This window comes from Pezoporus wallicus, unplaced genomic scaffold, assembly GCF_028554395.1.
Source record: "Pezoporus wallicus isolate ANWC-B61680 ecotype Strahan unplaced genomic scaffold, APGP_CSIRO_Pwel_v1 contig_8226, whole genome shotgun sequence".
NCBI lineage: Eukaryota > Metazoa > Chordata > Aves > Psittaciformes > Psittacidae > Pezoporus > Pezoporus wallicus.
The window spans coordinates 140933-163282 of NW_026635187.1; the positions used below are offsets into that span (position 1 = coordinate 140933).

Genomic DNA, 22350 nt, shown 5'->3' on the forward strand with positions numbered 1-22350 from the left:
GGGACACCCCGTGTTTGGGATGCCGGGAGGAATGGGCTGCGTTCCATTGATCCGGGGTTGGCTTTGCTCTTGATCCGTGTAATTTATCAAACAAATTGAAGTGAGCGTCCAAGTGAGGAATGGGAATGGGAATGGGAAGTGCAGCGCGGCAATGGAATCACTGCGGCTGCCTCGTGGGGGAAGGGGGTGACCCGCACCTGGAATGGGGCTTTATCCATCTCCATAGGCAAAGTGTTGGGGGTTTATGGGGTGGCATTCCCAAAGGGAGAGGCCTTGAGATGTGTTTCTGGGTGTATATATATATATATATATACATGTATTTAACCAGGTTTGTCATAGGTGCAGTGAATAAACACAAAGGGGGCACAAAGGGAAAGAGGACAACTGAATTGCTGGGAAATGCAATCACATAAAAATGGATCAAAGGAACAATGTGATTCCAGAGCTCGGTTTCCAAAGCTGCTCAGTTTCAATAGGAACTGGGAGCAGGGAATTCTGGCAGGGTTGGAGATGGCAGCTCCCGATGCAGGAGCACGGGGAGGTCCCTGCCCCGCTGTCCCTCGCACGGCTCTGCCATGGCTGGGGATGGATCACTGGGGCTGCTCCTCGCTAAGGGAGGTAAAGGATCGCTGGGAATGGGAATAGAGAGTCTCTTGCAATGTGATTGCTGTGCTGGGATGAGGGAAGGCGCTGTGGGAGGTGGGAAGTGGGAAGGAGAAAAGGACCCTGTGTGGGGCAGGGGGAACCAGGCAGCAAATGCAGGGATGGGGGGTTGCAGGGATGGGGTTGGCACCGCGCCGGGGTTTGGGATGGGAAGGGAGGAAGATGGAAAAGGTGCTCTCTCGCTCTGGTGCTGCAAGTGGTGTGGGATGGTCTCTGCTCCATCCCTGCCCCGTCCTCATCCCTGTGCCCATCTCCATCCCTGTCTCCATTCCCATCCTTACTCCCATCCCTGTCCTTACGTGTGTCCCTGCCCTGTCCCCTTCCCAGTTCCCATTTCCATCCCCCTTCCCATCCCGTCCCCATCCCTGTCTCCCTTCATCCCGTCCCCATTCCCATCCCCAGCCCTGTTCCCCAAGAGCTGCCAGAGGACGCGGGCAGCGCCCGGTGAGGCTGCGCCTTGGCAGGGGCCCAGGAGCTGCTCATTTCCCTAAAAGCTTCCCGATAAATTACCCAGGCTCTGGCTCTATAAAGGGCACTTTGGGCTGGGGCCGGCTCCCCACCGCCCACCCCGGCCGCCGGGACCTGCGGGGATGCAGAGCACGTCCATCCCTGCAGCATCCTTTGGGAGCCGGGTACCAGCTGCTCCCGGCGCCGTGCGGGAGCACGGAGGGAGCCGAGCGCCTTGTCCTGCTCCTGCGGTACCCTCCCGGCTCTCTGCAAAGGGCCTGCTCTCCCCGCCCCGGCTGCATCCCGCGCCGGCGGTGATACACACCGTCATTACGGCTGCTGACACCACGCCGTAAAATACATCCCATAAAACCCGGGATTTACGGGCTCCTCAAGTACCTGGGAGTTACGCGGCTCCCGGAGCACAAAACACCCCTGCGAGAGACGTGAGGCTCGGCCCCGGTGCCTGGAGCTCAGGGAAGCTCTTACAGGAACCCCAAAGGCCATTCCCCCCCTTGGCCGGCCCCCTCAGCCCGGGGCTTGGCAGGGGATGCTCCACATGCAGCTGGATCCGGAGGCTCCGCATCACCGGCATTCCCTGTGGGTTCCACCCGAGGTTGGGGCTTGCAGCTCGCCCGGGTGCTCCCGCCTGCTCCGCCGGATGTGGGCTCCTCTCCCACGTCCAAGCTGGATTTGGGAGCAGCTTTGGAGCTGTGAGTGCTGGGTGAAGCAGCACCTCCCCGAGCAGCCGCGCGTCCTGGGGTGCTCCAACCACACTGCGAGCGCAGCGCATGGAGCCCGGCTGCGGGGTGATGGTCTCCAAGCACAGGCGAAGGACTGGGAGGCGTTCTGAGGCCGGCAGAGCAGCACACGCTTTGCCATCTCCCGTCCCTGGGAGATGGGGGAACGTCGGCTTCGCCTCCATCCTTCGGGATGCGCCGTGACTCAGGGTGGCAGCGGAGCCGTTTGCCACCCCCGGCAGGCAGGGAGCCCCCCCGGGGCTCTCCCCTGCACTGCGACGCACATCAAGGCAGGAGAGAGCAGCCAAAGCTGCTCCTGATGGCTGGGAGCAGAGCCAGCAGCTCCCAATGCTCCGGAGCATCCTGCAGCCCCTATGGGGTTTCTTCCCCCCACCACAACCCCTGCACCCAGGGCACGGTCCCCTTCCTCTGGGGACTCCCGTTTTACGCCCAAATAGGTGCACACGGGTGCTCATTTACCAGCTGTTGTCACGGAGGTGAGGATGGGGCATGGGGCTGACGCTGCATCCTCCGAGCCCAAGCTCTGCTCTCCAAAGGGAAGCAAGCACAGAGCGGCCCCAGTCACACGTGCAGGGATAAAACCACCCTTAAGCTCGGCTGAAAGCTCCAGCAGCCCCGGTGAAGGCTGGACCCCTGCTGCAGCAGTGCTCACAGCTCCACGCCAGCCATGCCAGGGTCACCTCCCTGTTGGAGTGGCACGGGATGGATCCCAGGGAGCATCTCCGCGCACAGCCCCTGGTGGGAGCACTGCCCCGAGCCCGGCAGCCGGGTACCAGCGGGAACCAGGCGGGATGGGGCCAAGGGCAGCTGGCTCCTGCCTCTGCTCTTCATGAATCTGGAGCTGCCGCCTCCGGGCACGGCCAAACCTGGAATGCTCTGGCAGCGGGAGCAGAGCTGCTCCCTGGGGAGGCTGCTGCCAGCATCCCCACAGCTCTGCACGAAGCCAGAGCAGGCTCCGGAGACAGGGCAGCCCAGGGCCTCCTTCAGCCTCCCCTTTCCCAGGGAGGAGAGATCACAGAATCCAGCCTGGTTTGGGTTGAAGGGACCTTAAAGCTCCTCCAGCTCCAACCCCTGCCACGGGCAGGGACCCCTTCCACTAGAGCAGCTTGCTCCAAGCCCCTGTGTCCAACCTGGCCTTGAGCACTGCCAGGGATGGGGCAGCCACAGCTTCTCTGGGCACCCTGTGCCAGCGCCTCAGCACCCTCACAGGGAAGAGCTTCTGCCTCAGAGCTCATCTCAGTCTCCCCTCGGGCAGGTTAAAGCCATTCCCCTTGGCCTGTCCCTACATCCCTTGTCCCAAGCCCCTCTCCAGCTTTCCTGCAGCCCCTTCAGGCACTGGAGCTGCTCTCAGGTCTCCCCTTCAGGAGCCTTCTCTTCTCCAGGCTGACCCAGCCCAGCTCTCTCAGCCTGGCTCCAGAGCAGAGCTGCTCCAGCCCTCACAATACCTCCATGCCCTCCTCTTTACATCTTCACAGAGGACTCTGCAAAGCTCCCACTGCAGCAGCCACATGGCCGGGCTCAGCCTGGCTCTGGCTGGGCTTGGCCAATCCAAACCTGCCCCTAAAAGCACCCTAAAAGCACCCTCCCCAGGGCAGCCTGTCCCCTGCCTGTCCTCAGCTCCCAGTGCAGCCCCACCGCAAGCAGGGGGCTGTGGTCCCTCCTCACCCCTTCCCAGCTCCCACAGGGGGGAGTGACCCATGGGGGTATTTTCCCTGTGGACGCTCACAGTTCACTCAGTTTCCTGGAGAAGGAGAAACCTTGAGGCTTTTCTTCCTTCTTGCTTTTTACCTTCAGCATCGCAGGAGTGGGAGCAGAGGGCTTTTGGGAGCTCCCTAAGCTCTTCATTAGGAGCTCCAGCACCTGAACCGAAGCAGTTTTACACACTGAACTCCACAGCAGCAAACCCAGGTCATAAACACTGCAGGAAACATTAAACATCGCTTTAAAAAGCCTGGTTACAGCTTCCTTCCTGGCCTGGATCAGCCCTGGAGCAGTGCAGGACGCAGCGCAGACAGCAGCGCCCTGAGGGGGCACATCCTGCCCTGGCAAACATGGAATGTCCACTCTGAGCACGGCAGAGAGCCCCTGGCACAGGGCTGCAGCTCTGCTGAGCACAGACCCTGGTGCCAGTGACAGGGAGACAACCGTGGGGGGCTGCAGGTGAGCAATGACACACCACACCACACACAGGCTGCAACGGGGGGGGGGTTTATTGATGGAAAAGTGTATATAAATAATCCCAGCCTTTCCCAGGGCAGGTGAGGAGGAAGGATTCCATCTCCAGCACATCCTCTGTGGGGTCCCTGCGCCTCAGCCCCACTGCAGGCTGGGGGGCACGGGCCACCCTCCGGGCGGGGGGGGCTGCAGGGACGGTGGCAGCTCCTGCACCGGTGGCCAGCCCGGTGGGTACTGGAAGGGAGCTGGTTTCTCAGGCAGAGCACTGGGGAGGTGGAAGGAAGGGGCAGAGGTGAGAGGGGCTCACTGGGCAGCAGGGCCCTGCTTTGGGGCTGAGCTTCCCTGTACCCCCTGCCAGCCCCAGCCCTGGGGCTCCCTGTCCCCTCCTGCTCCCAGCTCTCCTCACACAGCTGGGTTCGAGGAGAACAGACAGCACCAGATGCTCCTTTCCGAGCAGGCTGCATCCCAAAGCCAGCTGTGCGCTTCCCAAAGGACAAGGAGCGCTCGGAAGCGGAGAAGCTGCCAAAGCGATGGGTGTTTGCACAGAAGCACCCTTCAGCAGAGGGAAGAGGCTCCCTCCTCCAGCTCACAGCCTGCAAAATGCTTTAGGTCCTTCTCTCAGGTTTACTGGATGAGGCCACTGCAAACAACACACCTGACTGAAGAAGTGCAAAGCAAGGAGCATCACTCCCTTGTCTCCGGCTGAAGAGCGAGCTTGGCTGGGGCAGGTTTAAATTCATGGCAAACACAGCTTTTCCATTAATTCCTGAGCGCAGGGAACTCATCTGCTCCTCAGGACAAGCCCTGACAGCGGCCTTCCAGCTTCCCAGGCCTCTGCCTCTGATCCTGATGAATCTTTTTAATTGTTATGCCAGGAGAAACCTCATGAATCTCCTTTACGTAACGCTCTGGAGAAGCAGCACCCTCCTCTCCCTGCAGGGCGGGCGACGTGGCCAGGAGCCAGCTGCACAAGTTGAGTGCAGTGTTTTCTAGGCAGCTAACACGGAGCCAAGTCGTTTGTTGTAATCCTTATCCCCTTGACGGGGAGTTTTCCAGGCTGAGGAAGAGACCAGGGTGCCAGGACCCAAGCCAAGCCCCTCTCGGGCAGGAGGAGCCCTGCAGCAGCAGTGTGGTGGGGAGCAGGATGAGGCACACCGCAAGGGGAACAGCAGAGCTATCAAGTAATGAGCTGTTGTGTGAGCAGCAGGACTGATCAATAGGGAGGATGCTGTCTGGGTACTCAATTCCCTGGGGTCTCATAAGATTCAAGTGCTACCAAAGGTTTGCCTACAGCTGCAGCATTGGGAATGGCTGTCCCATGTGGATTCCCTGGTGTCTAGCAAGGGTCAAGAATGTTTCCTTTCCAAAGATATTAATGGGATCCCTCTCCTCTACTCACTTCCCTGGTCATGTAACCTGTAGTATCTCAGACCCCCTTCTGATGGAACTCAGCAAGTGTGCCCCATGGCAGCTATGGCAGAAGCCACACTCAGGTGCACTGACAGGCTCCATTCCCTTTGGGAACCGGGTTAGAAATCAACAATGTCCTGGCAGAGCTCCACCCCTGAGGGAATCCCCCTGACTCCACTCAGCTCCACCGCAGCTCTGCAGACAGCAAGGGCACAGTGGGACTGAAAATACACCTGAGGTGGAGGCTTCCAAGTGAAGATTGTCCCCTTGAGGCCACCCAGGCTGCAGGAACAATGGGAGGAAGGCACCCTGTGCCAGCGCCTCAGCACCCTCACAGGGAAGAGCTTCTGCCTAACAGCTCAGCTCAGTCTCCCCTCTGGCAGGTTAAAGCCATTCCCTTTGTCCTACCCCTACACCCCATGTCCCAAGCCCCTCTCCAGGTTCCCTGCAGCCCCTTTAGGCACTGGAGCTGCTCTCAGGTCTCCCCTTCAGGAGCCTTCTCTTCTCCAGGCTGCCCCAGCCCAGCTCTCTCAGCCTGGCTCCAGAGCAGAGCTGCTCCAGCCCTCGCAGCAGCTCCATGCCCCCCAGATGACTGTCTTTAAGAAAGCCCTGCAGCATCAAGGCTGTACCTGGCCACTCGGCCACTTCTGGTGCAGCACAGCGTTTCCTTGGTGCTGTGCTGAATTTGGCAGCAGCTCCATCCATGACTTCCTGCCAGCTATCCTGCCAGTAAGCCCCTGGCAAGGCAGAGACAGAAACTCAGCTACACTCACAGGCTGAGGCTTAACACAGCAGCAGCTGTGGAATATGGACTCCCCAGGCACCGGGAGCACAGGGATTGCCTAGAAGAGGCCTCTTCCTTGGCAATGTAACACAACTTCTCTGGCAGACAAAGCAACACACAGGAGTTGCTTGTAAAGGCAATGCTGGGACTGGAGAGCACAGGGAAGAAGAGGAATGAGAGGGACAGGTGCTGGCAAAGCTGGATAGAGGAGCAGAAGCTTTGAGTAGCTGGTGTTTAGCTCCTGTAGTAGCTGGTCGCTTCTGAAAGCAACAGCCTCAGAAACTCAGCTCTTGTGCAGCTTTGGAGGCAGCAGGGACCAAGTAGATATGAAGGTCTGGAAATTCCTATGGGAATGACCATCTTCTGTAAGAGGTGATCTACCCTGAGATCAAGGGATTCATGGGCAGGACAAGCAAAATGCAGCAAGCGAAGTGTAGGGTTCTGGCTGCCCATGAGCAGCCAAGCTGATGGAGAGAACAGAAAGCAACAAGCCCAGACAGGCACCAGAAGGAAGCTCTTGCCCAGACCAAACAGAGGAGAGGACAGGAGCAAACAGATAAAGAACAAAAGAGAGATCTGGCACCTGCCCAAATGTCATCCAATTCAGCCTGCGGCACAGTCAGGTGAGCAAGGGAACAGCAGGACCCGAATCCCAGCGAATGCCGCGAGGAGGAGCTAATTCCAGCCTCTCCCTGGCAGGGATGTGCAGACAGGGCAGGGGAAGATGGAGAAGCTGTCAACAGATGAGACGGGCTCCTACCACTGAACTCTGTGCATTAATAACTCAGCACCACGGTGGCACTGTCCTGCCAGACACTGCTACGTGCTCTGCTTCCCCAGGGCAGCAGGCACAGGCAGCCAGGCCTGGCTTGTGCCCCGGCTGCATGGGGAGACACATCTCTGATGTGGGCACGCAACACTGGAGCCGTGTGTGTGTTTGTAGCATGTTCTGAGAGCAGGCACGCAGTGCTGGCAGGGTGAGTGTGAAATGAGAGCTCAGGGGGTCCCATTGAGCTGGGACCTCCGACCACCTGCACCTCCTCCTATCCCCCTGTGCCCTGCGAGGGCCAGAAGCAGCAGCCAGCTCGTACCTGTTGCTCTGTGCCATGCTCAGTCTCTTTGCTCTCTTTTCCAGCCAGTCCTCAATGGTGCCAGGCGGGACATCTGCTCCCTCCTGCTGCAGCTCCTTCGATCTCTGCTCCCCTGGTTGAGAGACAGAGGCTGTCAAACACTCCTGCTGCAGTCCTTTCACTCCATTAACCCACTGCTCATTACCCCGCAGACTCTCCTACAGTGGAGAGCTTGCAGTTTGCCTGTGGCAGCCCCTGTCACCATCTGATGCTTGGCCTCCTCACTGGTGACAGCTCCAGCCAGCCAGAGCCAGGCACGACGGAGCCAGCGAGCGCGGCGGCACTGAGCGGAGGGGAGTCTGACACCCCCGGGGTGCATCAGCCTCAGCCTTGCTTGGCGCAGGCTCCGCTGGCCCTGAGCCCTTTCCAAAGCCGTGTCCCTCCAAGAGGCAGGACCCTCTGCCCGGCTGGGTGGCAGTGAGAGGGACGTGTCAGGATGGGTGCAGGCTGGACAGCGGTGGGTGCGTGGTGTGGGGTGGCACACAGCTGTCAGCTCTGTTCAAGGCTCATGCAGAGCCAGGGCAGGAGCCTGTCACCAGCCCTGCTCAGCTGATGTGCACAGTCACGGCAGAGCATGGCAGAAGGAGGGGAACAAGTTCCTGTTTTGTCCTGTGAGCAAGGAGAGCAGCAGGAAACCTCTGCTGTCTACCAGCAGAGCGAGCAGTGTGAGCTGCTTTCAAATCCTCCATTGCCCTGGGGAGCTTGTGAGGGATGGATGCCCGCAGGCACCCTGTCCTGCAGCACTGTCTCCTCCGGGAAGGACAGCACAGAGCCAGTGGGGCAGCCCAGCACTCCCCAGTCCCTCCCACTGGGCAGAAACCCACAGCTGCACAGTTAGCAAAGCTCCCCAGTCCCCCCCTCAGCCAGAACCCCAGCCTGGTTTGGGTTGGAAGGGACCTTGCAGCTCCTCCAGCTCCAACCCCTGCCACGGGCAGGGACACCTTCCACTAGAGCAGCTTGCTCCAAGCCCCTGTGTCCAACCTGGCCTTGAACACTGCCAGGGACAGGGCATTCACCAGTGACAAGGCAGGAAGGGATGCGAGCAGGGTCTAGCACGAGTCCTTGACACAGCCACACTCCTGACAGCATGCTGGGGCTGAAGAATGCTCAGAGCTATTGGACCTCCAGCCCAGTGGAAAGTTCCCACCTCACAGAAAAGAGGACATGATACTCTGAAAGCCAATCACTGGTATTAATAAAAGGGAGCAGAGGCAGTTGGTGTCATTCCCCTCCACGCTGCTCACCAAACCCTCCATGGACAAGCACTCTGGAGGAGCCCTGGTCCCATTCTGAGGTGAACCCAGCGCAGCCACCCACAGCCCTGCCCACCAGGAGCCTGCTCCACACACAGCACCATATGTCACACGTTTAAGGAAAATATTATAGGTTTCCAGACAGGGTGTGAAATGAATATTGCTTGGGCAGAGTGAAGGATCACTTCATCCTAGTGGTGGCAACCAATTATTCATCTGCCTGTTGAATATTAATAGGGATGGCAGAAATGTGCTGCACAATGAGCAGCCGGAGATGGATCATTTGTCATCCAGCCTGTTCATCTGCTGCTGCTGGGGGGGGTGACAGTGCACTCCCTGCCACCACACAGCCAGCCTGCCACGGGGCTGGTGGCAAGGTGCTGCTCTGCAACCCGGAGATAAGGACACTGTTCAAATCTCCTACAGTTGTTCCCAAAGACCAAAGCCCCAGCAGAGCTGTTTGGGGTCAAGGCAGGAGCCTGGGTTGTGGTGAGGGCACTGGGGAGGCTCAGTCTGGTGAGCTGGGCACTAAGTTCAGCTCCCAGTTAGACTTCTCTGGCAACCCTGATCACAGCCACCCTACTTCCCTCTGTTCCAGGTTTCTCCATGCAGTGAGGACCTGGGCACATCCCACCTCAGCAAGGGGACAAGCAGCAGTTGTGAGAGGCTTCGATGAGGGAGGGAGGAGAAATCAGAGAGAGAAACCTCTCCCACCTCTATGTGCCACTAAGATTTCCTTTTCATCCAACACAGATCAGACCAGAAACTGGCACAGCCTCTCTTTAGAGCAGGGAGCTCCAAGGCCACTGCCCCAAAGTGCCACACCAGGGCCTGGTGGGAGCAGCTGCAACTCACTGTCTCATCCAGACAAGCTCACTCTGGCTGCAGTGGAATGACTCCAGGCTGGCCCAGGTTAGGAACACATTCAGCTGGCTCCCCATCTACCCAGCTCCAGGAGTTACTGCTCCAAAGTGCTCCAAACCTCAGGCTGAGAAATCAGGCAGCAGGTACAGGCAACTGTCTGGATCTGTCTTTGGTCTCCTTTTCCTCTGAAGCACACATGGCCCACCCAGGAAGCACCGAAAACCACCAGGAGGTTGGAAACACCCCCTGAATACTAACACCAATTCCAAGATGTAACCCTGAAAAAGAATTCCAACCCTCACTCCTTGTCAGTGGTTGTGCAGCCAGGCAGACTGCAGCAGCAAGAGGTGTGAAGGTGCTTCCACCCTCCTTCCTCCTGGGCTATTTGCTTCAAGGTCTAATTACAGCCAATTAAAAGAGCATCTGGAGTCAAGAAGCAACTCTCTAATGATGCCAGAGTGGGAGTCCAGATTTATCTTCTCTTCTCATGCAACTTTTTGCATGAGGTTTCTTCCTGAACAACGCACCACTATGTGAGATACAACCACTGCCACTGAGCAGGCCCCCCAGCAGAGATCTACATACAACCCCTCAGGTCCCTCCCTGGGGTGGGAGATGTGGCAGCCCAAACTCCTCCAGAGACATGAACAGCAGCAGAGAGATGAGCATGATGAGGCCCTGCAACAATGAGCAGCTTAAGTAAGACTTCACCCCATAGCCAAGAAGCAGCAGAGCTGCCTGTCACCAAGTTAAACTGGTGACCACAGCCACCCACAGCAGGATCACTCCTATTCTGTCCATCACAGGAGCTACTGCACTCACCCAGCTGCAGGTGCCTCTCCTCTCTCAAGCTGGAGCTCACCAAAGAGGCTGGGATGTGCCAGTGCTCCCAGCAGAAGTGACAGGGTTAGCATGGAGCCAATAACTTGAGGCAAGAAGATGGAATTTGATAGTGACTTTTCTTGACATGACTGCACTTAAAATGACAGCCTGGAAGTGTCTCGCTGCTGAATGATGCAGGGGATGAAGAAGGCTGATGCTCTGATGTAGTAAGAGCTGGGAATATCCCTCCCTCCCTGCCAAAGGTGTAAACTGTTGCTTCTTGAGGAGTATATTCTCCAGAGTGCAGAAAGGCTGCAGCCAAACTTGAAGCTGTCAGAGAACTGCAGCCAGAAATTTCCCTGCTTAACCCACAGGATTACCCAAACAACAGGGTGAATGACGGATAACACAACATTTCCTTTGTAATAACAGAAATGCATCATTAGCAAGTGGAGCTCACACAGCCCTACCAATACCCAGCACTTGACAGGGGGTCAGGGACAGGGTCAGTATTTACATGACAAAGAAAGAGCCACCATGGTTTAGCAGTGTTTAAAAAGCCAGAAGTGCCTACACCACTTCACTACAGGGTTTCCTTCCACCTTCATCTGGAGCATCAGCCCCTGGACATGGGTTCAGTGCAGTCTGACAGCTCCTCTGCTCTGCACCCGTGCACCAGAGCTGAGGAAAGCAGAGGTAAGCACCACTGTGGACCCACCAAGAGACCAGCCACTGTTAACCCACGAGAGGCAGAGCATGGTCGTCTCCAGCATGGTCACACAAGGCTCTGCACAACATGGTGAGCGGCTCTGGAACTTCCAGCCTCTCAGCTCATCTCGAATCCTCAACCACCCCAGGCTGCAAGCCTGTCACAACCTCCCGGATGTGGTGTGTTCAGACAGGGGAGCCCCTCTCCAGCTTTCCTGCAGCCCCTTTAGGCACTGGAGCTGCTCTCAGGTCTCCCCTTCAGGAGCCTTCTCTTCTCCAGGCTGACCCAGCCCAGCTCTCTCAGCCTGGCTCCAGAGCAGAGCTGCTCCAGCCCTCGCAGCATCCCCATGGCCTCCTCTGCACTCGCTCCAACAGCTCCACGTCCCTCTTGTGCTGCTGCCCCAGAGCTGGATCAGGGCTGCAGGGGGTCTCCCCAGAGCACAGCAGAGAGGCAGGATCCCCTCCCTGAGCTGCTGCTCACACTCTGGGGGTGCAGCCCAGGTCACGGTTGGTTTCTGGGCTGCTCACCTCTGCCCTAAGCCTCACCATCTGAGACACTGATGTTCAGCAGCCTAAAGAGTGGTGAGATGTCCCCACGACACAGAATGACAGCTTGGCTTTTGAAGCTGGTTCTTCCGTTCAGTCTACCTTACGATGGGCTCTTCCCCACCAAGTCCTGCTGAGCCCTTCTCTCCATGAAATCCCTGCCCAAGCTCCCTGCAGGCTCAGCTGGTTGGATTTTGAGGTGTGTGTGCTGCTCAGCCTGCACTTGGCTCACACGGGACTTCCACAGAGCAATGCCACAAGACGTGAGCAGGATTTAACTCTACAGCCAGGCACTGAGGTTAGAGAGGCAGAGCCAAGGCCAAGGCACCCTGCTGTCCCCTGACCATCACTCCTGATAGCCTAATCGTTTAATGGAATGTTTGACTTGGCAATACCAATGCAGGGGCTCCAAGCAGGAGCCAGGCACCAGCTCTCACGAGCCAACTCTCCACTTACACTGTCTGACACAGTCACTGTTCATTAACAAGTGTCACTGGCACAGAAACCTGCCTGAGCACAGGGCACTCGCCAGCCTCCCTCTGCAGCTCAGCTCTGCTCTGCTCCAGAGAGCTTCCACCTCCCTGCAATGAGCAGCTCTCAATGCCTGGGAATGCTGCAGGCTCTTGCTAACAGGCTGATGGCCTGAGCCACCTCTGGAGCCCAGCACTTAAACCCCATGGCACAGGGGAAGGTTTGGGGCCAGCAGCAGGGACAAGGAGTGTGCCTGACAGCCCAGCATTGCTGCTCTGGGGAGGGCTGGCTGGGAAGCTCCAGTTGGGAAGCTCTGGCTGGGAAGCTCCAGTTGGGAAGCTCTGGCTGGGAAGCTCCAGTTGGGAAGCTCTGGCTGGGAAGCTCTGGCTGGGAAGCTCCCATGCAGCCCGGTGGGATGGGGTTTATTGAGTGCCAGTGCTGTTCAATGGCTGATTCACAGAGTCGCCTCAGGGACTCACAGACTGACTCAGCAGCGGGGAGAACAGGAAGAGCTCTGTAGTGTTTGCCTTCCTCCTGCTCCCCAGAGCCAGGAGAGAAGCAGGAGAGAGGCTCTGCCCCACTGAGTGCACCCTCAGTAAACCTGAAGATGACACCAAGTTGGCCTACTGGAGGGCAGGAGGCTCTGCAGAGGATCTGGACAGGCTGGATCCATGAGATGAGGTTCAACAAGGCTCAGTGCTGGTCCTGCACTTGGGCCACAACAACCCCAGGCTTGAGGAAGCGCAGCTGGAAACTGCTCATGGGGATGCTGATTGATGGAGCTGAACATGAGCAGCTTGTGCCCAGGCAGCCAGGAAGCCACCAGCATCCTGGCCTGGATCAGCACCAGTGCGGCAGCAGGGCCAGGGCAGGGATTGTGCCCCTGCACTGGGCACTGGTGAGGCTGCACCTCAAATCCTGTGTTCAGCTCTGGGCCCTTCACTCCAGGAGAGACCTTGAGGTGCTGGAGCGGGGCCAGAGCAGGGCAGCGGAGCTGGTGCAGGGCCTGGAGCCCAAGTGTGATGGGGAAGGGCTGAGGGACCTGGGGGGTTCAGTGTGGAGAAGAGAAGGCTCAGGGGGGACCTGATGGCTCCCTACAAGTGCCTGAGAGGAGGATGGAGCCAGGAGGGGCTGGGCTCTGCTCCCAAGGAACAAGGGATGGGACAAGAGGAAACGGCCTCAGGCTGCCCCAGGGCAGGTTTAGATGGAGCTGAGGAACAATTCCTGCCCCAGAGGGTGCTCAGGCATTGGGACAGGCTGCCCAGGGCAGGGCTGCAGTCACCGTCCCTGCAAGTGTTCACACCCCGTGGAGACGAGGCCTCAGTGCCATGGGGCAGTGGTGGCCTTGGCACTGCTGGGGAATGGTTGGACTGGATGAGCTTAAAGGGCTTTTCTAGCCTGGTTGATTCTGTGAAATCTCCTATGTCTGCACAATGCACACACACACTTTCAGCACTTAAGCCTGGTTTTGTCAGACTATTGGCAAAATAGGTTTGCTTCAGCAGACAGTGTGGGCACAAGGGCTGCTCAGAAGCTGGGCTGCATTAGGAAGACCATTGCCAGCAGGTCGTGGAAGTGATCCTTCCTCTCTGCTCCACACTGGTGAGCTCCTATCTGGGTGCTGTGTCCAGTGCTGGGTTCTCCAGTACCACAGGGAGTCCCTGCTTTGAGCAAGGTTGGGCTGGGACTAGATGATCTCCAGTGGAGATCTCAACTGTTCTACAAGCTCTCACCAACACCTCACATTTCTAACCACCAAAGCAATGAACCCTCTAGAGAAGAGAGAGCTGCCACCCCTTTTAGGGCAAGGAGGTGGCACTCCCAGAATGAAGAAGTTCAGGAGTGCTCTGGAGTCTCCCAGCAGGGGAGCAGCTGCCATTCATCCTCTGCCCAAACTTCACTTCCACCCAAAGCCACAGGAGCAGAGGTCATTTCTGGACCCAAGACCCCATGTCCTCTCCTCAGGACAACCCAAGTGACAGCAGGCTCTTCCCAAGAGCAGAAGCAGCAGCTCCCTGGTAATAGTGGAGAGGTGGGGGAAATGAAATCCATAAACTGAAGGGGAAGTGATGTACCAGTGCCCTCTGCTGCTGGCAGGTTTTATTCCCTGACTGAACAAACCCCCGAGGGCTCAGAAAGCCCACTCTGCTTCATCTGCCTGCTGAGCAGTGACAGCATTGCTCAGCCCCAGGTTTGTGCCTGTGCCAGCAGATCAAGAGCAGAAAGCACATGAAACCCGCAGCACTGCCAGCCACGCTCCAGGCTCACACAGCACTGGGAGGCAGGCAGGAGGGATCCACCACAGGCTCCTCACGTGCCCCTCTGCCACCCACAGACCCCACAGCAGCTCCTCCTCCTCACAGCCCCCTGAGTTTGAGGACTTACCTTGAACCTGGGCACTCAGCTTCTCCAGGTCCTGCTCTGTCATGTGGGAAAACCTGCAGCTGGACCCAAAGTCACACTGTCCTGGAAGGAAAGACACACAGGGTCTTCCCTCCTTGTTACACCCACATGCCAGGCACACAGCCCCCCTTCCCTCCCTTCAAGACACACACACCCCCCCCCCACCAGGGCTCCCCAGAACAGCCATGGGCTGGCTCAGGAAGGAGCTGCTGGAGCTCACAAGGTTATTTCTACCTCCCAAGAACTCACCTGTTTGCAGAAACTTCCGACAAGGCTTCTTGGTTTGCTCCTCTTGCAGGATAGCAGCAGCATCTAGGGGAGACAAAGAACAAACCAGGGTAAAGATCTCTTGCCCAGAATACCCCATCCTGTCATGGTCCAAGACAGCTCAATGAGAAGCTGTTTTGTATGACAACCAGGAACTTAAACCAGACAAACTAACACTTAGCAGTCCCTGTTTGCACCCCTGGCTTCAGCTTTTCAAACACCACCTTCTTTGCTCTCTGCTTCATGCTCTGTAGGGAAAAGCAGCATGACAGAAAAGGAAGAACTCTGCAGCACAGAAAGAGATTCACCAAGCTCTCAAGAAGAGCCCTTGGAGGACCCTGTGCTGAGGCTCCAGTGGACACCATGGTCCTTCACCTGCTGGAGACATCCCTGGGGAAAATGAGCCTAGAAGACACAGCAGCTCCCACAGACTCCATGGAAGAACTTGCACTGGCTGATGCCAGGCCACAGAGTCTGGAGATGAGAGGAGAGGAATCCCCTAATCAGGGATGGGATGAGGTATTTTATCAATCAGAGGAAACCCAAGGGCTGCAGTCTGGTGAGAAGACAAGTACTAGGTAATGTGCCTCATCACCACTGACCCAGCCAGAACTGGGCTGGGGCTGTTGGTCCTCCACACTTGGCCATTCCAGAGAACCCTTCCAACTTCCACATGGGGTTAAGCAGACAGCAGAGCCACCCAGAGCTCAGGGCATTCCTCACCTAGCTAGCCAGGAGCCAAAGAGCCTGCAACTCCTGATGCTGAGGAACCAGGAGGGAGCAGAAGAACATCCAGGCAATGGTTTCACAGTCAGCCTTTGCCAAAGACACAGTCCTGCTCTCTCTGACACTGGGCACACATATCCACCATATTCCTCAGGCTGGCACTAAGGTAACTATGTGGTGAGTCAGGTCCAAGCATAAAGCTGGGTGAGGACAGTTAAACAGGCAGAGAACACTGGATGTTCCTCCAGCATGTCCTGATACAGCCTCCAGCCCCAGATCTTCAGTTCCTCCTGTGCCAAACCTCAGTGCACTCAGTCCTCCTCCTCTGCCCGCCCCCTTGGCTGAGATAGGTTTGAACATACCAGTGCTGCTCAGTCCTTTCACCCTTCTGAGGTCTCCAGCCAAGCAGTCGCACACTCAGCCTCTCCCACAGCCACCCTCAGAACCCTCATCTCCACCTGCTTTCTCCATATAAACACCCATATTCCTTACTCCTCACACATCAGAGACTGACTGTGGCTTGCAGAAGGCACCTGACTCACCTCCAGGAACTGTAGCTCACTTGCTCTCTTGGGTCTCCTGTCACAGGTTTGCTCATGATGCCAAGAGCTTTATCTGCAGCGTCTGTTCTCAGAAACACCCTCCCTGTCTCTTCCAGCTCATCTCAAGCTGATCTCTACAATTTCCCCTTCCCACATCCAGACACATGAGGCTTTGCCTCTGAGACTGCTTGGCAACAGCAGTATCAAGTCCACAAACCAGAGCTGGGCTGGTTCAGCTCCTTAAGGAGAGACCTTAGAGCAGCTCCAGTGCCTAAAGGAGCTGCAGGAAAGCTGGAGAGGGGCTTGGGACAAGGGCCTGTAGGGACAGGCCAAGGGGAATGGCTTGAACCTGCCAGAGGGGAGACTGAGATGAGCTCTTAGGCAAAAGCTCTTCCCTGTGAGGGTGCTGAGGCGCTGGCACAGGGTGCCCAGAGAAGCTGTGGCTGCCCCATCCCTGGCAGTGTTCAAGGGCAGGTTGGACACAGGGGCTTGGAGCAAGCTGCTCTAGTGGAAGGGGTCCCTGCCTGTGGCAGGGGTTGGGACTGGATGAGCTTTAAGATCCCTTCAACCCAAGCCAACATGTGATTCTGTGATTCACTGGAACAGACAACCTGAATATAAATCTTCAGTGCAGATTTATTTCATCTGTCCCCCCATCTATCACCTCCCCAGTCCCAGAAAGAGAGTGGCAGTTGGTACCCACCTCGGAATAAGTCATACCAGGCTCTCTTAGCCCTGAGATGCTGCACTCCATTGAGATGCTTCTTCCTGTTGTGAAGGTTGTCCTGGAAGGACCTGTCACAGTAGTCACAGAAGTATCTTTTCCCCATCTCTCTTCTGGCAGAGCAGCATCAGCGTGGCTGGGAAGCATCAGACAGCTCCTCGGCACCCAGCCCTGGGGATGGAGGATCCAGGATTTACAGCGCCTGCTTCCAGAGGGGAACAACTCAAATCATGTGGGGTTGGCAGACAGAGGAAGAGGCGAGACCCAGCAGTATATATTCTTGTCCATCAGAGACTGGCAAGGCAGCATCTGCTGCATGTACATGGGAGAAGAGGCTCAGATCTACACCTCTTCTCTGCAATACTCCAAGCAAAACCAGGTCTGCTGAAGGAATTCTCCTGCCCTGAGCATGCTGGAGTTCAGACCCACAGAACAGAGACGCTGAGAGCCAGCAGCTCCCAGCTCCACCTGCACCAGGGAAGCTGCAGCAGAAACCATCCACAGTGCAAACAGGAGCAAGAGGTCCACACCACGGCCTCCACTTGGGGCCCAGACTTGAACCCCAGAGCACAGACAACCTCCACAAGCTGCCATGCAAGAGGAGGGACATTCCCCTGTGTCCATCTCTCCAAAAGGAAGAAACTCAGCAACCCCCCAGAGACGAAAATCAGCTGATCTGACCTGTACACAGGTGGGAGGCTGCACTACCAACACGGAAGGACCTAACATTTCACTCACTACTGATTTACTTCTGTACACCTAGTGCTGCTCTCCGCATACTCCCCAGCCTACAGATGTGTCTGCATCCAGGTACAGCACTCACAATAGCTGAGATCACAACAGCCTTGCAGCCAGGAGGAAAGAACCCCCAACCCATGGCCACCACCAGCAACCTGGAGATGCCCAGTGCTTCTCCTGGCCTGGGAAAAGCTGATCCCATACGTATGTGTAGTCTGGAGATGCTGCTGTGGAGCACAGAGGATTAACAGGACAGATCTCCTGTGCTCACATCTGTGCTGGGCCTGGAGCAGGTGGGGTTTGGGATTAAGTGCAGTCCTGTCCCCATCAGCTGTCCTTACTGGAGCTGTGACAGGCACCCTGTGGGAGCTGCCAGTTCTCTGCAGAGTGACACACAGGAACCTGATAAATGCCAAAGATGGATGGACTGGGAGATAAACTCCAGAAGTGATTCTCCACTTTCTGACACCTTGACAGCCAAACGCATTTAAAAAATGGCAGAGAGACCAGAGCAAGAATTAAAGATTTTATAAATAAAACAGGCTCAGAATCAATCACAGCCTCCCTCAGAACCTGCTGTCCACGACCCACGGTGTGTGCTTGAGGCCAAAATCCCCCTGGGTGCTGGGCTGCACCCACAGAGCGTGAGCAGCAGCTCAGGGAGGGGATCCTGGCCCTCTGCTGCCCTCTGGGGAGAACCCCCCTGCAGCCCTGATCCAGCTCTGGGGCAGCAGCACAAGAGGGACGTGGAGCTGTTGGAGTGAGTGCAGAGGAGGCCATGGAGCTGCTGCGAGGGCTGGAGCAGCTCTGCTCTGGAGCCAGGCTGAGAGAGCTGGGCTGGGTCAGCCTGGAGAAGAGAAGGCTCCTGAAGGGGAGACCTGAGAGCAGCTCCAGTGCCTGAAGGGGCTGCAGGAAAGCTGGAGAGGGGCTTGGGACAAGGGATGTAGGGACAGGCCAAGGGGAATGGCTTGAACCTGCCAGAGGGGAGACTGAGATGAGCTCTGAGGCAGAAGCTCTTCCCTGTGAGGGTGCTGAGGCGCTGGCCCAGGGTGCCCAGAAAAGCTGTGGCTGCCCCATCCCTGGCAGTGTTCAAGGCCAGGTTGGACACAGGGGCTTGGAGCAAGCTGCTCTAGTGGAAGGGGTCCCTGCCCGTGGCAGGGGTTGGAGCTGGAGGAGCTTTAAGGTCCTTCCAAACCAGGCTGTGACTTTCTGCAGAGCCACAGCAATCCCCCTGATCCGAGCATGCTGAGCTAATGCAGCTCTGCCAAGCCCCCTGCCAAGCACCCATCCTGGCATCCTACAAGCAGCAGCACAAACCCCCTGCCTTCCTGTGCTCCCAAGTCCCTGGAAAACTCTTGGGCTTCATCCCACAGGTTAAACCAGAGTCTCCTCTATCTGCATTTGATGGAAAGATCCAGTTTTTTTGAATCAGCTTGCAAACCTTCATACTGAAGGACAAATACTCAGAAACTGCAGCTGAACGCGAAATGGTTTTGGTTTAAGGTCCTTTCCTTGGTCTCCAGGTGAAATACCCCATCAGGAGGTGATGAGCCAGTTACCTCTGCCTGATATAACTGCAGACTGCTTCACCTGCAGTCAGACCTGACTCCTGCTTGGATGTTGTAACTCGGCTCTGCAGGGCTTGAGGAGTGAAACTGTCCTACTCCAGCCCAAGAAACCAAACCCAAGTACTGCTTAATGAACATGAAGCTGTGATTTCCCCCAGCCTTCACTAGCAGCTTTGCTGTGCTGTGGTGGAGCTGCTGGGATCCAGAGAGAACACTCATGCTCTGCTCTGCTGTGGCTTTTAAGTATGAAAACCCCCTTCTGCATCTTATTCCGTAGCGTCCCAAAGTTCCTGGGAACAGAAAAGCTTCCTGCTTCAGCTGCTGGCTCCTGCACTCCATCTCTGCAGTTCAGCTGTTCTGAACGAGGAAAACAAATGAGATTCTGCAGTGGTCCCACACAAGTTTCCAGAGCTCTCACTGGGAATTCTGCCTGCAGAAGCCCAGCAGCAGCAGCCTTTGAAATCCTGTTTCCGACTTTTCCTTTCATCACCCCACCAGCAATAATTGCAGGAGCTCCTTCCCCCTCCTTCGCCACCAAAAGCTCCTACAGATTCCAGGCAGCCAGATCCCACACCCCACAGGTGCCGGCTTCCAAATCCTCCCAGCAATTCCCATTGCAGGGGATGAATGGAATAAAAATAAAGCAATTAGAGGAGCATCTCATTCTCCTAGAGATCACCCCTCCCAAAGAACACATTTCCATCTTGTTAAGGATTCAGATGCTGGACTGTCTTGGCTGGGTTCTTACAAGCCTCTGCAGTAGCAACAATCCACAGTGCCCTGTGCCGAACTCATAGGGAGGAATAAAAGCAGCCCCTGCACAAGGCTGTAACCTACTTCCAGTTCCCACATGGCTCCCCCAGTAAACAAACAGCATTATTCAGCTGCAAAGAGACGTTTGCTAATTAAATCCATGTTAGACATTATGAAATCAAGTCAATGGAGCTGCTTTAGAAAGAGCTGCTTCAGCGTGGCCATAAGTGACCACTGCCAGCCCCTCATTTGCAACTGAATTCAGGCAGACAGACAGACCTCTGGACACACAGGCAGGTTTCAGACAGCTGAAGTCTTCCTGCAGAAGTCCAAACACACACAAAAATCAGGGCTTGCTTTGCCTTGCATTGTGATGCTTAAAAGCATTAACCACAATCGCCTCTCCTGTAAGCCTCCTGCAGCCACGTTGGGAGGTATGGCAGGCAGTTCACCCGTCTGGCTGAGGTGCTTGGTAGGACTTCAGGCAAGACCTCATGCACCATCCTACACCTTCCCTTCTGCAATTGCTGCCGCAGCACTTCTCATTGGCTGCAGATCGTATTCAGGACTCGCTGGGGGGTGCTTTCCCTGATTTCCCAAGTTGTGACAGAGGGAAGAAGGTGACCCCGAAATGGGCACACGCAGGCATGGGTCTGTCTCCTGTAATGGCTTTTCTCTTTGCTGAACCCTGAGGATTGCTGCTGGGCCTTGACCTCAATTTCCTGCTGCCTCATAGCCCAGGCTTGGGGCCATTTCAGCCACTCTGGATACCCAGGCAGATGTGAAGTTAATTAAATCCAAGTGTCAAGCTTATGACACTTGGCTGCCAGTTTTAATGTGCTCATATCTCCATGGGAACATAGAGGCTGCCAGCACCTCCCAATGACAGAGGGACAGACCCTGACCTCTCTTCCACCTGGGGTAAACATGGAGCTTAATAATAACTGAGGTTTCCAAAGGGGGACAGCACCATACACAGGGCACAGGAATACACTGGGCCCCTTCCAGGCTTCATGTGGGCTTCCAGCACAAGCCAAGGCTTTGCCCTAGCCCAGATCTCTGCAGGAGCTGTGTGCAGGGAGCCAAACGTTAATAACTTAAGAGAAATGAGTGCCCAGCCAGATCAGGAGCTCCTTCTGAGCAGCCAAGAGGACTGAAACGACAGAGCAAGCATCACCTGAGGATCTGTTCTCAGACCTCATGGAGACGCTCCTTTAACAACACTCCTGCAGAGAGATGACTTCAGGTTTAAGATTCCCCTGATCCCAGCTGTCCTGCTGTTGTAACCTCAAATGTGCCTCTTTCCTCCCAGCGCTGGAGCTGCCCTGGAGCCCTCTGCCCTCACTGAGGTTAAACAGTACCAAAAACACGACGAGAGGGTGGCAAACAGGAACGTTTCCACTTCAGTGGGGTCATTAAACAGGATATAAAGAGGAAATTCTTTCCTTTGAGGGTGCTGAGCCACTGGAATGGGTTGCCCATGGAAGTTGTGAATGCTCCATCCTTGGCGGTGTTCAAGGCCAGGTTGGACAGAGCCTTGGGTGCCATGGTTTAGTGTGAGCTGTCCCTGCCCATGGCAGGAGGGTTGGAACTGGATGATCTTAAGGTCCTTTCCAACTCAAACTGCTCTATGATTCCATGTCATGCTCTGCCCTGGAGCAGCCACAGAATCCCCAAATGGGCTGGGTTGGAAGGGATTCCCTGGTGTCTAGCAAGAGTCAAGAACATTTCCTTTCCGAAGATATTAATGGGATCCCTCTCCTCTACCCACTTCCCTGGTCATGTAACCTGTAGTATCTCAGACCCCCTTCTGATGGAACTCAGCAAGTGTGCCCCATGGCAGCTATGGCAGAAGCCACACTCAGGTGCACTGACAGGCTCCATTCCCTTTGGGAACTGGGTTAGAAATCAACGATGTCCTGGCAGAGCTCCACCCCTGAGGAAGCCCCACAGACCCCCAAAAGCTGGAGAGGTGCCTTTGACAAGGCCCTACAGAACAGGACAAGGAAAATGGCTGGATCCCACCCTGAGCTACCGCGCTGGCAGACTGTGCTTCCCATGGACCTTTCTGTACGCTGTTAATGAGTTTAGAAAGGTCCTTGGCTGAGGTCATAGAACCACGGAACGGTTTGGGTTGAAGGGAACTTAAAGCTCCTCCAGCTCCAACCCCTGCCATGGGCAGGGACCCCTTCCACTAGAGCAGCTTGCTCCAAGCCCCTGTGTCCAACCTGGCCTTGAACACTGCCAGGGATGGGGCAGCCACAGCTTCTCTGGGCACCCTGTGCCAGTGCCTCAGCACCCTCACAGGGAAGAGCTTCTGCCTCAGAGCTCATCTCAGTCTCCCCTCTGGCAGGTTAAAGCCATTCCCCTTGGCCCTCACCGCCCTCCGCAACGGCCCGAACAGCGAGAAACCACCACCACTTCCCCCGCTCTCCTCCCCAGCCGACACCAGGCCCGTCCCGCCGCCGGAGCAGAGCCCATCCGGCGCTCCCGACTTCACCGCAGCCGAACCCAGACCCGGAGCCCCCCGGAACGCGCTCTCGGGGCAGGTTTTACCTCACGGACCGCTCCTCTCCACCAGGCCCCGCTCCCGCC

The 22350-nt window shown here is 56.6% G+C and overlaps 1 protein-coding gene across 1 annotated transcript; it reads right to left on the reverse strand.

Annotated features, from left to right (window-relative positions):
* Nucleotides 1-4076: 4076 nt before the first annotated feature.
* ZMAT5 (zinc finger matrin-type 5) lies at nucleotides 4077-22250 on the reverse strand. The gene is made up of 6 exons (XM_057410995.1): nucleotides 22237-22250; nucleotides 16676-16898; nucleotides 14687-14749; nucleotides 14420-14500; nucleotides 7332-7443; nucleotides 4077-4311 (listed from the first exon to the last, which is right to left on the reverse strand). The coding sequence occupies exons 2-6, from the start codon at nucleotides 16800-16802 to the stop codon at nucleotides 4182-4184; spliced, it is 513 nt and encodes a 170-aa protein (XP_057266978.1). The 5' UTR covers nucleotides 16803-16898; nucleotides 22237-22250; the 3' UTR covers nucleotides 4077-4181.
* Between the last annotated feature and the right edge of the window lie 100 nt (nucleotides 22251-22350).

Coding starts and splice junctions, on each gene's coding strand:
- ZMAT5 (XM_057410995.1), bottom strand. CDS start 16,802: ATGGGGAAAAGATACTTCTGTGACTACTGTGACAGGTCCTTCCAGGAC. Junction 14,750..16,675: donor CTGGTATGACTTATTCCGAG/GTGGGTACCAAC, acceptor TGTCTCCCCTAG/ATGCTGCTGCTATCCTGCAA. Junction 7,444..14,419: donor GCTGAGTGCCCAGGTTCAAG/GTAAGTCCTCAA, acceptor TCTCTCAACCAG/GGGAGCAGAGATCGAAGGAG.